Genomic DNA, 14,083 nt, shown 5'->3' with positions numbered 1-14,083 from the left:
CTCTGACATCACCTCCCCTCAGCCAGTGAGGGAAGTCCCAGGCGTGGGTGAGGATCTGAATGTCAGTTGCCCGTCCCCGTCCCCCCCCTTAGCCTGTGTGGTTGCAAAGATGCTCTAACAGGAAGCGGGTTGAGGAGCTGCACAGCTTCCTGCACCCCCAGGGCTGCGGGGCCAGAAGGGCGAGTGCCAGGTCGGCCACGAGACGCAGCTTCTTGCCGGGGTCCTGGCAGCTTCCTCTTCCACAGCCACTTCCGTGCGGCTAGGGCCCCAGAGGCAGGAGCTGCTACCCGTTGCCAGGCCACCCTCTACCCCTAGTTGGGAGCCCTGCCCCTGGGGCCGGGCCAAGCCCAGAGGCTGGCTTGGGATCCCATGGGGGACTGGTAGAGGGCAAAGGTCCTGGGGGACAGAGGCAGCTGGGCCAGAGCCCTGGGGCTCCAGCCATGAAGTCTCGGCAGAAAGGAAAGAAGAAGGGCAGCTCGAAGGAACGGGTGTTTGGGTGTGACCTCCAGGAGCACCTGCAGCACTCAGGCCAGGAGGGTAAGGGGCCCCTCAGAGCTGCGCGCGGGAGGGGTGGAGCTTCTCCAGCCCCCCATCGAGTCTGAGGACACGAGCACCTCCGGGTGCCCATGGAGAAGGGGCAGTAGCTTGGGGTTGCCAGCCAGCAGCCAAGGCAGGAAATGTGCTCGGTGAAGAAGGCAGGGCCGCTCCCCTGTGACTGCCTGGGAGGGCACAGGGAGGCCAAGCGGGTGAGGATGGAGAGACTAGGAACCCGGAACAAGTAGGAGAATCAGAGGGAGGACCACTGGGGAGCAGAGGGAGGCTGAGGGCACGGGGTCAGGACATGGCTGGCAGAAGGGCCAACCCATGGTCCTTGGGGTGAATGGGATGAGACAGAAGGGCCCCGGGGGTCTGAGGCTGGCACCATGGTCGGAGGAGAGTGCCCAGGGACCAGGTTAAGGGGCTCGAGCCCTCTGCCACCACAGATGAGGGTGAGGAGTGGGGACAGTCCTTCCCTACTCTCCACGATTCTCCTGTGTCCCCGCACAAAGGAGAAGCTGGTTCAAAGTGCAGGACAAGGGGGGAGACTGCTGAAGTGGGGGCACCAGCAGAGTGAGAGGTGGCTTGAGGCCTGGTTTGAAGATGGGGTGGGGAGAGCAAAGGAGGGTGGTGCGGGGACTGTCTGTGGAGCTGGCCCAGCTTCCTCCCGGGGGGCTTGGAGGGCTTGGCACTCAGGAGGACCAGGGCCCAGAGTCCAGGCTTACTCCCTCCACTCTGTGCTTGGCCTGGAGTAAGTTGCCACTCAAAAACATTTCTTGACTTGAATTGAAATTGAACGCAGGTATCCTGGCCCGGCCCAGCTTGTCTTGGGCACACCGATCTCCTCCCAGAAAAGGGCCCGCTCTTCCCCCACCCCCACCCCACCCCAATCTGTCATTTCCTCTTTGTCCTCTGCTCTGCTCTGTGCTGTGGCCTGCAGTGGAGCGGGTGATGGTGGTTCCCGGCTCACTTCCTGCTCGTAGCCCCGCCCTGTATCCCCAGACACCTTCTTCCCCTTTTCTCCCCACCCAGAGGCCCCCATCCCTACTGGCCTCGGTTAAGGGAAAACCCAGGCCCCAAGGAAGAGTGTTGAATGGCTGACGCAGCTCCTTGGTGCCTGGTGCTTCTCAAAGGGCAAAGCCCAGCCGCCCCGTGCAGGGCGCAGGGCGACCCTTCACAGGGGCCTCCCCTTGACAGTGAAGACTCCCGGCCAAGGGCACATGGCTTCACTGGGGCTGATGTTCTCTTTCCAGTTCTCTGCAAACCCAGTGCAGCCTGTTCCTGGGCGCTGCCCTTCCCCATGGCCCGCCCTCCAAGCTCATGTTGAAACACTGAGCCCACATCCAGCACAGACCCGCTCCTTGACCCTTCCTGGCCTCTGTCTGCACCCCTGCGCGTCAGGGCCCTGTTCTCTGCCAGGGATAGACATCTGGTGGCCTGGCCCTGACCCCAGTGCATCCTGGGGAAGGAGCACCTGCTGCCCTCCCAGAACCGCACCTGAGCCCAGGGGTTTGGTAACGGCCTCGCTGGGGCCCAGGGCAGCTCCTCTCCCCTCCGCCCGCGACCCCCCCCCCCCCAGCCCCTCCTGGCACTGACAGGTGGAAAGTGGAAGGACAGGGAAAGCTGGTGACGGCTTCTCTATCCCGAGGCCCAGCAGAAATGAAAGTCCTGGCCTGGACATCTGTCTCTCGTTCATTTTCCCTCTGATTATGTTGGTCCCCCATCCTCACACCCTGGCTCCATCTCAGCGTCTTCTCCCAGCTCTTTGTCCCAGCAGCTCCCTGCTCTCGTCCTTCCCCACCCCCCCACAGGCCCCACACGTATTGAGTTCTTCCTTTCCCGAATCTTTATCTCTTTGTAACACCTTGTTCAGAGTTCTGATTCTCCAGGTCCCTGAGCTTCAGGCCTCTCCCCTGACCTGCCCCAATTTCCTTGATGTCTCTATCCCTTTGACTCTGCCACCCCAACCCTGTCTCTAACTTGTATTTCTGACCCCAGCTCTCTGATCTCTAGCTTCTTGACTCCCCTGCCATCTGACCCTGTTATCCCTTCTCCATTTCCTTGACCCGTGTCCTCAGTGGCTCCACTCGAATGCCTTTTTTAGTCTTCTCTGGAGGTTCAAAATCAACAGAAGGACAGGGTGGGGAAGATCCAGCTGGCTGGCTTGCGATCCATGTGAAAAGGACCTAGGGTTTAGGGGACAGCAGACTGTTTATGAGTCACGTGGTGGCCAAGAGTTGGTGTAGCATTAAGCGCCCATGACAGGAGAGCAGCTTCAACAAGGAAGGCCCACCCCATCTCTGCCTTCGGGGCAGGGTGCTCAGGTCAGGAGGGCCCTTGCAAAGGGCACAGGTCTGGAAGGGGCAGATGGTGACCTGCAGGGCCAGGACTAAGCTGGGGTGCCCAATCCAAGGTAGCTGTCCCCTCAGGTTGTGCACCTGCCCTAGGTGAGGTGCCTCTGGTAAGGAGGTGCTCAAGGGTGTGTGTGTGCACAGTGGGCTTGTGCAGGCCCAAGACTGAACGCTCCCTTCACTTGCGTACCCTCGGAGCCATCCTTGTCTTATCCAAGTCTTGGCTCTGGAGTGCAGGAGGGTTAGGGTGTGGACACCAGGTCATACGAGGCAGATAAAGTAGTGGTTGATGGATGAATTATTTCCTCCATTCTGTGTTTCTATCTTAATTCCACAAAGAAATTGGGATGGATGACTTCCAAACCACAAAACTTTACAAAAAGAGTAAAGGACGGAAGGAACTGAGTTGACAGGAGAACAGGAGGAAGGGTAAGATCAGGACCCAGAAATGCGTCTCAGCGGGTTCTGGCCGTGGGCTCTGAGCTTCCTGGCAATGCCAGTAGAGGTAACCCCAATCGGGTGGGAGCCTCATAAAGCCCAAAAGCAAAGCAAAGCAGGTGGCTTAGGAGAAACACCGCTTTTTCTGACACTGACGCCTGAGAAGGATGACTCTGGTGAGTGTCAGTTAATAGGACGACTCAATGTTTCATCTTAGGCAATATTCTCTATTAAATCTCCAGTGATGTCGCCAGTCCTCAGAGTTGATTGGTTAATTCACTGAGTCATTTAGTAACCATTTATTGAGCACAGGCTCTGCGGCGCACTGTGCTGGTTGCTGCGGAGGGTGTTACTATTTGTCCAAAGGCATAGACACAAAAGAAACCAATCATAACAAAGGGCAGTGAGTACTTTGACACAGATGTCAACGAAGGTCTGCAGCAGCCCCCACACCCGCAGGCAGAGCGGAGGACAAGTCCAGGCGAGGGGCGAGTAACAGGAGTGGTGGTCCTGAGGCTTGTTCATGGACTCGCCAAGGGCTGGATGGGGCGATCTGTTGGGGAATTGGTTGGGGCTACAGCGGGAGCGCAGCTTGGACTTGATTTGTGAAGGGTCTTCTATATCACGCTGAGGAGTTTATATTTTATTCTGTATCTGGAAGATAAGCAGTGAAGCTTGGGGTGGAGCAGGGTGTGTGCAAGACAAAAGATGGAAAGCAGGGACGTGCCTTGGAAATAGCTGTGTGGCCTTGTGGGGATGGGGTTCCATACATGGTTTTGAGGGTTACCCCATAGGAGACACCATGTCAGATGACACCGGGACCACCTAGATGGGCCATGCGTAGATTCTGTCCTCAGGGAGGCTACAGTCTAGCGACAGAGGAGGGGCCCAGGGTTGGGACTCATAATCTGCTTTTCGAGCTCTAGGAATTGTTTCCTGGCTCTAACTGGGTGACACTGGTCCCTCAGACTTTTGATCCTCAGTTTTCCTGTCTACAAAATGGGCACTACTAGGTACGTAATGCACAGTGCTAGGCACACAGACGCTTCTCTCCCGAATCGACCTCAGTGAAGGTTTGTCACTGTTCTGTGTACCTTCCTAGGACAGAGCTAACGCCCATTAACTTGCTTCCCAGAGGGGGTGTCTCACAGCGCTCCCCTCAGCCCTGCTCCACTGTGGGTGGGACAACTCCTGTCCCTTTACCTTATGTAGAACGCTCTGGAAATGCACTGTCAGCACCAGGTCCTCACCTTTAGTCAGTCCCCTTTCAACCAGATTGCTGCCCCTGCAAAGATTCCAGAGTAGCAGCTAGGAATCACAGCGAGATGAGTTTCAGCTCGACAGGGCAGAGCATTCTAACAGGAAGGGAGAGTCTGCGTGGCAGTGAGCCCCTCACAGGGTGGGGGTGGGGGGGCATATGCTGAGGCTGCAGACCCCATAGGCAGAGGCTGTGGGGTTGGCAGGTTGGAGCCGATGCCCCTTGAGAATCGGACAAGCCTCTCTTGGGTGGGCTCTGCCCTCAGTGTCCCCAAACCCCCTTTTCTGATGCTTCCGTCCTACAGGCCCCTGCTATCTCTGACCCCCAGACCTCTGACTTCTCTTCCTCTGCCCCGTGTGTCCCCAGTGCCCCAGGTGCTAAGGAGCTGTGCAGACTTTGTGGAGGAGCACGGAGTGGTGGACGGCATCTACCGCCTCTCAGGGGTCTCCTCCAACATCCAGAAGCTCCGGTGAGTCAGGCAGTGCAGGCAGGGCTGTCGCCAGGTAGCCACGAGCTGGGGGGCGGGGGTAGGGGGTGGGGAGGGACAAAGGTGCTGCGGACTGTCTCAGGGAAGGGCTCCCGGAAAAGGGGGGCCATGCGCCCCAGGCCCGCCAGCGCCCTGCACACACACACACACACACATACACACACACACACACACACACACACACGCCTCTCCACGCCCACATACACCACCCAGCTTTTTAAAAAGTTCAGATATAATCCTCAAACCATAAAATTCACCATTACAAAATGTACAATTCGTGCCTTTTAGTATGTTCACAGGTACGCATCTATCACCACGATCTAATTCCAGGACATTTCATCACCCTGGAAAGAAACCCCCTCCCCATCAGCAGTCACTCCGCATTCTCCCCCCCAACCCCTGGCACCACTGGCCAACTTGTCTCTGTGGATTTTCCTGGACATTTCACACAAGTGCAACCAGACATCTGTGACCTTCTGTATTTGGCTTTTTCACTTAGTATGTTTTCAAGGTTCGTGCATGTTGTCATGTGTACCAATGCTTCATTTCTTTTCATGGCCGAGTGGTACCCTGTTTTACAGTTTCAGCACGTTTAGTTTATCCATTCATCAGTTAATGGCTCTCTGGCTTGTTTCCACCTTTTGGTGTTATGAATACGTCCACGTGCAAGTGTTTGTGTTGACTTGTGCTTTCATCTTCTGAGTATTTGCACAGGAGTGGGTAATATTGCTGGGTCATATGGAAACTCTATGCTGCACTCGTAAAAGAACTGCCACACTTTTCCCATAGCAGTTTCCTCATTTTACATTCCCACCATCAGTGTCTGAGGGTTCCACTTTCTCCACATCCCTGCCAACACTTGTCACTCTGTGTCTTTTTTTATTATAGCAACCCCAGTGGGTGTGAAGTGACAGTTTATCTATCCTTGCATTTCCCTAGTAGCTAGGGAAATATGGGCATCTTCTTGTGAGCTTTTTGGCCATTTGTATGTCTTCTTTGGAGAAATGTCTATTCGAATCCTTTGTCCATTTTTAAATTGGGTCATTTGTCTCTTTTGAACTGTTAAGAGTTTTTTTAATATGCTGGATATTAGGCAGTTATCAAATCTGTGAGTCCCACATACTTTCTTCCACTCCGTGGGCAGGCCTCACCTTCCTGACAGTGGTCTTTGACACACAACAGCTTGTGATTTTGATGTTTGATTTATTTTCTCTTTTGTTACTTGTGCTTTTCATGTCAACCGTTGCCTAAAGCAAGGTTACGAAGATTTACACTTATGTGTCCTTCTGAGAGTTACACGCACCCACCCATCTTATAGGTGCCCAGGACACATTTAGGCTCATCCCCCACTCCCACTGACCCCTACAGACCCCACATCGCAACTCACACCTGCAGCTACAGCCCTGACGAGCGTCCCCGTGGACATGCACGTGTGTCCTCACCTCCGCTCTGTACGCGACACACACGCCCACCCCCCCTGAGTGTGTGCACTTCCCTAGGCAGGAGTTCGAGGCTGAGCGGAAGCCAGACCTGCGGCGGGACGTGTACCTGCAGGACATCCACTGTGTGTCCTCCCTGTGCAAGGCCTACTTCAGGGAGCTGCCCGATCCCCTGCTCACCTACCGGCTCTACGACAAATTCGCTGTGAGTCAGCGTCTGGGTGGCTGCCCTGGGGCTGACATCCCAGGTGTGTCCAGTGCCACGCAGAGTCCCAGTGATCCTGAGTGACAGGGACTCATCCCTGGGGAAGACTCCTCCCCTGAATCTTCTCTCCCCTACCTGTGCCCTCCCCACCCCTCCCCTACATCCTTTCCCTAAGGCCTGTGGACCACATGCAGGGGTGACACTTGGGGGAGGAGTAGGGACCAGGGGGTCAGAGCTGCAAGGCCCTTGGAAGTCACCTGGACCGAGGTCCCCGACCACATGCAGGGGTGACACTGGGGGGCCCCTACTTTTAAGGGAATGAGAACCCTTTTTGGAACTCTCCATGAACTGCTTGTATGTTGACCATCTGTAAGAAAACGTGACAAAAATGCCGTCCAGAATGAAAGTTTAAAACGAGTTGCACTTTATTGAGCATGACAATATTTGGAGCTCTGACCACTGTGGCAGCCGGTGGCCCACGCGGCTAACCTGGGTGGGCGTGGCCTCCCAGCGTACCTTGGAATAGCCACGCCTAGGGGCACCCACGGTGTGTGTGTGTGGGGGGGGCATGGCTACAGTCCAGTGCCAGAGAGCCACCCACAGAGGACTACGCCACAGGGTAGCAGTGAGTTGCTCAGGGCCACAAGAGCTTTTAAGTGGTAGAGCCCAGATTCAGCGGCAGGTCTGTGTGCCCCAGATCGGAGCTGTCTGCTGCCAGCGTGTGTTGTTTCCTCCGGGGCAGGGAGTCGCTCAGAGCTCCAGGCAGTAAGCAGGGCCAGTGCTGCGGCACTGACTCCGGCTTCTGGAACCCTCCCTAACCAGGAGGCTGTGGCAGTGCAGCTGGAGCCCGAGCGCTTGGTCAAGATCCTAGAGGTGCTTCGGGAACTCCCCGTTCCAAACTACAGGTGTGTGTGGCCCCCCACCCCACCCTGACGCCCCCACACAGCCCAGGCGCATGCTCCTCCCGGCGCCAGCTCCCAGGTCCCAGCCCCACGCCTGCCTTGTGTGGCCCTGTGTGACCCCCCTGGCCCGTGGTGCCCCTCTCCGCAGGACCCTGGAGTTCCTCATGCGTCACCTGGTGCACATGGCCTCATTCAGCGCTCAGACCAACATGCACGCACGCAACCTGGCCATCGTGTGGGCTCCCAACCTGCTGAGGTGGGCACTGTGTGGGGACGGCTCTGGGAGGGCTGTGGCTGTGTGGATGCACTGGAGAGGGCAGAGGGGGACTCACAGAGCCCGGTGAGAAACGGGGAGGCACAGGGTCACCCTGAGTGGGGTGGCACTCACCCCGTAACACGCTCTGAGCGTGGGCAAAGTCCCTACGGGCAGCCCTTTGAGTATCCTCACAGTGTCACTGAGCTCAGGGACTTGAACAGGACAGGTCCTCATCAAGTGTGTATTGGGCAAATGTCTTGCAGTCTGTTGGAGAACTGGCCTGCATATCATTCTTTATGGTGCAAGGCAGATTGTGAGAAATCCCGATATTCATTATAAACAAAGCACTGTGGGTGTACGGGACGGTAGAAATTAATTGAGACGAGGATGTCCAAGAAGGCTTCCTGGAGGAAGTGGCATTTGAGACTTGACTCGTGCATATGGTTTAAGAGAAGGAGATGGCGCTAAGGGCAAGCAGGGGAAAGGGTGCAAAGTACGTGCAGGGAGAATTCAGGGAAGGCAGTGAGGTGGGGCTGTGGGAGAATAAGTCCATGTCTCCACAGGTCTAAGGATATAGAGGCTTCAGGCTTCAACGGGACGGCGGCCTTCATGGAGGTGCGTGTGCAGTCCATCGTGGTCGAGTTCATCCTCACGCACGTGAAGCAGCTCTTTGGGGGTGCTGCCCTCTTGAGTGAGTGTCCTTCCGGCCATATCAGCACTTCTGTCTGGGAGTTGAGTCAGAGCCACAGGAAGCATCAAAAGGGGTCTAGTTCAGTCTGCCCGTTTTGCAGATGAGGAAACCGAGCCTTGCAGGGAGGTGATGCTTACAGCCACCTCTCCAGGGCGAGGGCCTGGAGAGACAGTGGTGCAGTCAGGACTGGAGCAGGCTGCTCTCGATCTGGGCATAGCTTGACTCTTAATCGCTGTCCTGGGTCTCAAGCTGCTGACTGATCATTGTCATGCCAGCCCACCAGGCCAGTGTCATTGGGATCTCCTGGCCGTTTGTCCTGGAAAGCTCACTCCCTCTTGAGGGGCCAGACAGGGCCCTCCGGGCATATCCGTAGCGTGGTAGTGGGTGAGTGGGCAGGTAGATGAGCTGGGTGCCTGCAGCCCTGTCTTGTCTCTGTTCTTGGCCGGTCAATCCCTCTTCTTTTCCGAGGTGGTGAGATGGATAGCGGATGGCGGTCCCTTCCAGGGGCCCGGGCGTCGGGCAGCCCTGAGGACCTTATGCCCAGGTCCCTGCCCTACCAGCTGCCAAGCGTCCTGCAGGCTGGGGACGGGCCCCCACAGATACGGCCCTACCACACTATCATTGAGATTGCCGAACACAAGTAAGGCCTCCTTCCTGGACCCTCCTGCCCCACGCTGACTGCCAGGTGCCAACCCCAGTGATTTCTCCATCCCCTCCAGGAGGAAAGGGTCTTTGAAGGTCCGGAAATGGAGATCGATCTTCAATCTGGGTCGCTCTGGCCATGAGACCAAGCGTAAACTTCCGCGGGGGGCTGAGGACAGGGGTAAGTCTGGGGAGGTACGGGAGAGCTGCAGCGCGGGTTGGGGGGCCAGGCCCTGCCTCTATGCTGTCCTTGCCTTGCAGATGACAAATCTGATAAGGGGACGCTGCGGCCAGCCAAGAGCATGGACTCACTGAGTGCTATGGCTGCGGCCGGTGATGGTGAGTATAGGTGTGCATTCCCATGTGTCTGCGTGCGTGTGTGCACATATACCCATGTGTGCACGTGCTGTGTTATTAACAGCACGGGCCTGTGAGCAACTGTGTGGGAGCATGTCTGTGAGTGTGTCTGTAAGGGAATCACAGTATTATTAATAAGATCACTGTGAATTTGTGTGTGTGTGTGTGTACATGTGGCCACGTGTGCTCACTAACTTAAAAACTATGTAATGAGCGTCTATTATATACCAGCCACCAAGCCAGGTGCTGAGTTAACAGTGGTGACTTCATTGCCCCTCTATGGGTGGCACAAGCACAAGCAGAGACAGAGTGGTGTGAGCATAACAGCCTGTGACTGTCTTCAGGCAGGGAAAGGGGTCCTAGGTATGTGCAGGCAGGGTGACCTTGGACCTGCTGGCTGTGGAGTGTTTGCTGGAGTGGCCAAGGGAGCTGGGAGCATCACTGATGTGTGCAGGTCCCTTGCAGCTGAAGCTGTTGCCCACCTCTGCCCCTCCGCAGAGCCAGAGGGGCTGGTGGGAGCCAGCAGCCCCCGGCCAAGCCCGCTGCTGCCTGAGAGCTTGGAGAGTGAGTCTGTGGAGGCAGCAGATGGTGAGCCAGAGCCTGACGCAGAGGCCCCGGGCAACAGCAACTCTGAGCCCGGCACGCCGCGAGCGGGTCGGTCAGCGATCCGTGCTGGGGGCGGCAGCCGTGCGGAGCGCTGTGCTGGCGTCCACATCTCAGACCCCTACAACGTCAACCTCCCGCTGCACATCAGCTCCATCCTCAGCATGCCCCCAAACATCATCTCCAACGTCGCCTTGGCCAGGCTCACCCGTGGCCTGGAGTGCCCTGCTCTGCAGCCCCGGCCAAGCCCTGCCTCTGGCCCCGGCCCCGGCCCCGGCCTTGGCCCTGGGCCCCCAGGTGAGGATCCAGGGGCCGCCCAGCACTGGGAGAGGGGACTAGAACTCCAGGCGGAGCTGGGACGTTGGGGACATCAGAAGCCGCAGGCCACGGGCTTTGGGTGGGTAACTTCAGCTGGCTCCCTGGTTCAAGGCTGGGGGATCCAATGATATTATGTCTGAACTGGTGTGAAACCCACAGAGAGGGGACCGGTCATCTACCCAAGGGTGGGGTCTGTGTCAGGGGTCATCGCGTCCAAGGTGGGGACGTGCACTGTCATGGGAATAACAGTCAGCACATTAACTCTAACAGGTGACATTTATCAAGGGCTTATCACACACCGAGTGCTGAGCTAAGGGCTTTGCAGGTGTAGCTTATTTCGTTTTCGCATAATCCGTGACACGGGTGCTATCCTGTTACAGCAGCAGGACCTACCTGAGACTTGGGTTAAGCAATTCGTTACTAATTTAGGTGGGAGGTGGCAGAGCTGTGGTCTGACCTTTGCTCTGACTCCACTTCCTCAAGAGTCAGTGGTGACAAGTGCTGGGGCACACAGGGCAGTGGGTAAGGCCGTGGGCCGTGGAGTTGGGTCGTGTGGGTTCAAGTTTCGTCTGTGCTACTTGTTGTGTGACCTGGGACAAAGTGTTTACTCTCTCAGAGTCTCAGTTCCCTCATATATATAATGAAGATAAATGTCCCGATAGGGTGGTTTTGTGTGGAAGGTAGGACAGCATATTGCAAAATGCATAGATGGTGCCTGGCACCTGGTGGGAGCCCAGTAACGGCAGCTGTGAGCCGAAAGTCCCAGTGCTGGGCCCGCGCTGCAGCAGTGCTAGGAACGGCTTTGGCCTTTGTACTCCTGGGACTACCTTTTCTCCGACAGACGAGAAGTCAGAGGCCAGTCCCTGCCCGAGCCCCCTGGCTGGCTCAGACCCAGAGGACATGGCCGCGGGCCTGGACGCCTGCCTGTCTCAGGAGGTGCAGGATTCCTTCTCCTTCCTCGAGGACTCAAGCAGCTCAGAGCCTGAGTGGGCGGGGGCGGAGGACGCAGCAGCAGCCCAGGCAGCAACTGCAGCAGCAGCCTTCTCCCCCGGGGAGGACGAGCCTGGGATGAACTACCTGGAGGAGCTCCTGGGAGCTGGGCCGCAGGTGAGGAGGAGCTGGGCCGGGCTTGCGGGTGGTAAGCTGGGGGAGGCAGGACCAGCTGGTCCTCAGACAGCGCTATGCCCGCAGGTGGAGGAGTTCTCTGTGGAGCCGCCCCTGGATGACCTGTCTCTGGATGAGGCACAGTTTGTCCTCGCTCCCAGCTGCTGTCCCCTGGACTCTGCTGGCCCCGGACCTGAAGCAGAGGAGGAAAATGGGGAGGAAGTCTTTCTGAGTGCCTACGATGACCTAAGTCCCCTTCTGGGGGCCAAAACCCTGGCCTGGGAGGGTCCCGGCAGTCCGGAGGCCGAGGCCGCAGGGTGCAGGACTCAGGAGGCGCCAGGGCAGGCTGAGGGGCGGCAGGCACAGGGGGCAGTTGGGGACGACGAGGAGGCTGAGCCTGGCAGCAGGTGGGACATCAGGGAGGAGGCTGAGGGGAGCCCAGAGAGGGAGCTAGAGGCTGCAGAGGCAGGTGAGGACGGAGGAGGGTCTGGGGGAAGCCAGGAGATGATGGTCAGTTCAAGCGGGAAAGGCAGGGAGGCCATGGGCGAGGAGCCCAAAGGTCAGCAGGGGGAGGCGAGTACGGAGGAAGCTAAGGGTGCGGAGGACACAGGAGGGGAGCAGGGGAAACACCAGGAGGAAAGGAAGACTGAGCGAGAGGAAGGGTCTGAGGAAGGAGAGGGAACCCAGGTAGAAGCTGGAAGGGACCCAGAGCTCGAGGCCCCGGAGGACAGAGCTGCTGATGAGAGCCAGGGAGCTGGACACAAACAGGAGGCTGAGGGAGGCAGAGAGGACGAGGATGAAGTCAAAGGACACAGGGAGAATGGGGACCAAGGGGCAAGAAAAGACAAAGGAGATGGTGAAGACAGCACAAGTGCAGAAGAATCAGCTGAAGGAGGAGCGGGGCAGGTCAGCAAGGAACGGGAGAGTGGAGACGGAGAGGCGGAGGGAGACCGGACGGCTGGAGGACATTTAGAAGACGACTTCCTCTTTGAAGGGCCTTGTGGAGAGTCCCTGGAGGTTGACGGTGCCAAAGAGGGCAACGCCCAGCCCTCTGAGATGGAGCGGGCACCCCCACAGCCACCTCGGCTGGAGGACATGGAGCCTGAGGGGCAGCCCAGTCCGGAGGAGGGTTGCAGCCTGTGGCCCTCTCTCCTGGGCCCAGCCGGTGGTGTGAGCATGCGCCTGGCTGCCACCATGGTTCAGGTCCAACAGGTGCGCTCCGTGCCAGTGGTGCCCCCTAAGCCACAGTTTGCCAAGATGCCCAGTGCGATGTGTAGTAAGATCCACGTGGCTCCTGCAAACCCATGCCCGAGGCCTGGCCGGCTCGATGGGACTCCTGGGGAGAGGGCTTGGGGGTCCAGAGCCTCCCGCACCTCCTGGAGGAATGGGGGCAGTCTTTCCTTTGATGCTGCTGTGGCCCTGGCCCGAGACCGCCAGAGGACTGAGGCCCAGGGAGTTCGGCGGACCCAGACCTGTACTGGGGGAGAGGACTACAGCCTCCTCCCCAGAACCTCCCCCTGTAGCGTGACCCCTGCCCATTCCCCTCGGCCCCTTAGCTTCTTGGAGCTCCCATCTGTAGGCACAGAAGGGTCTGGACCCCGGAGTCGGCTTAGCCTGCCCCCCAGAGAAGCCCAGCCCCCTCACCCCCTTCTGCCCCCACAGCGTCGAACATATGCATTTGAGACACACGCCAACCCTGAGAAGGGCGAGGGACTGTAACGGGCCAGAGCACTGGGCAAAGGGGACAGGAGTTGTCCTGAATCTCTGGGTCCCTGACCAGCTGTGACTTCTGCAGCCTGAGCAGCTGTGGAGCCCACCTCTATGGGTTCCGGCCCTCTAGCGTCTCTCTGCCTGTGGGAGGCACTGCCTCGGTTGGTTTGCCTGAACTTGGCTCAGACACAAAGCGCTTATTCCTCAGGAGATTCCCCAAGAAAAGGTCCTGTTCCTAGGGAGTGAGGTCACTGGCCAGAGGGAAGAAAGAGCAGGCAGAACACTTCAGAGGCCTGTCAAAGTGAAGACTGAAGGGGGAACTCCGGCCAAGTTTCTGCCTCCTCTGAGGCCGTGAACTTCTCTCCATGGAAGCCCCCAGCGTGGGGGTGGGGAACAGGGCCGGCTCTGAGCCTTTCACACACAAACACTTGGAGGATTGCTCAGCTTGTTCTGTCCTTGGACCCCTGTATCCCTGCTGGCCCTCTTAGTCCCTGAGTAGGAGTGACACGTTCAGCAGGCTCTTTGAAGACCTCGGTGTTTGCTGGAGGGACTGGCTCCCTTTCTATCTCCTCCACCCCTGCCTCTGTCACCTGAAGGAAGAGGCCTGTCTGGCGTCTCGTTTTGCCTTTGGAGTCATTTCCTCCTATTCCAGGGAAGGGGAAGGGTATCCCCTAGGCACTGGAATTGCTTCTCCAGGCGGGCCGGGGCCTCCAGTCCCATTCTAAGGAAGGGGTGACGTTTCAGAATAAAAGTTGTATTTTTACATGTAAACAGTGGGATTTCAT

The 14,083-nt window shown here is 57.8% G+C and overlaps 1 protein-coding gene across 2 annotated transcripts; it reads left to right on the top strand.

Annotated features, from left to right (window-relative positions):
• The first annotated feature begins 92 nt into the window (after positions 1–92).
• Positions 93–14,069, top strand: ARHGAP30 (Rho GTPase activating protein 30). 2 transcript variants are annotated; one of them, XM_019712995.3, is made up of 12 exons: positions 93–537; positions 4,951–5,053; positions 6,571–6,715; positions 7,538–7,620; positions 7,766–7,873; positions 8,437–8,564; positions 9,033–9,204; positions 9,284–9,387; positions 9,468–9,545; positions 10,062–10,463; positions 11,326–11,591; positions 11,676–14,069. In XM_019712995.3, exons 1-12 carry the CDS (start codon positions 441–443, stop codon positions 13,305–13,307), a joined length of 3,318 nt encoding a protein of 1,105 aa, XP_019568554.3. In that variant the 5' UTR covers positions 93–440; the 3' UTR covers positions 13,308–14,069. The 2 variants fall into 2 exon arrangements, with proteins under 2 accessions (XP_019568554.3, XP_074178356.2); XM_074322255.2 differs by lacking the exon at positions 93–537 and having other exon boundaries at positions 6,575–6,715.
• The last annotated feature ends 14 nt before the right edge of the window (positions 14,070–14,083 follow it).

The sequence above is a fragment of the Rhinolophus sinicus genome, chromosome 11 (genome assembly GCF_057876585.1).
Source record: "Rhinolophus sinicus isolate RSI-liver-muscle chromosome 11, RSI-T2T, whole genome shotgun sequence".
Taxonomy (NCBI): Eukaryota; Metazoa; Chordata; class Mammalia; order Chiroptera; family Rhinolophidae; genus Rhinolophus; species Rhinolophus sinicus.
Note: the sequence above shows the minus strand (reverse complement) of the source record. Positions and strands in the feature narration are given on the sequence as shown.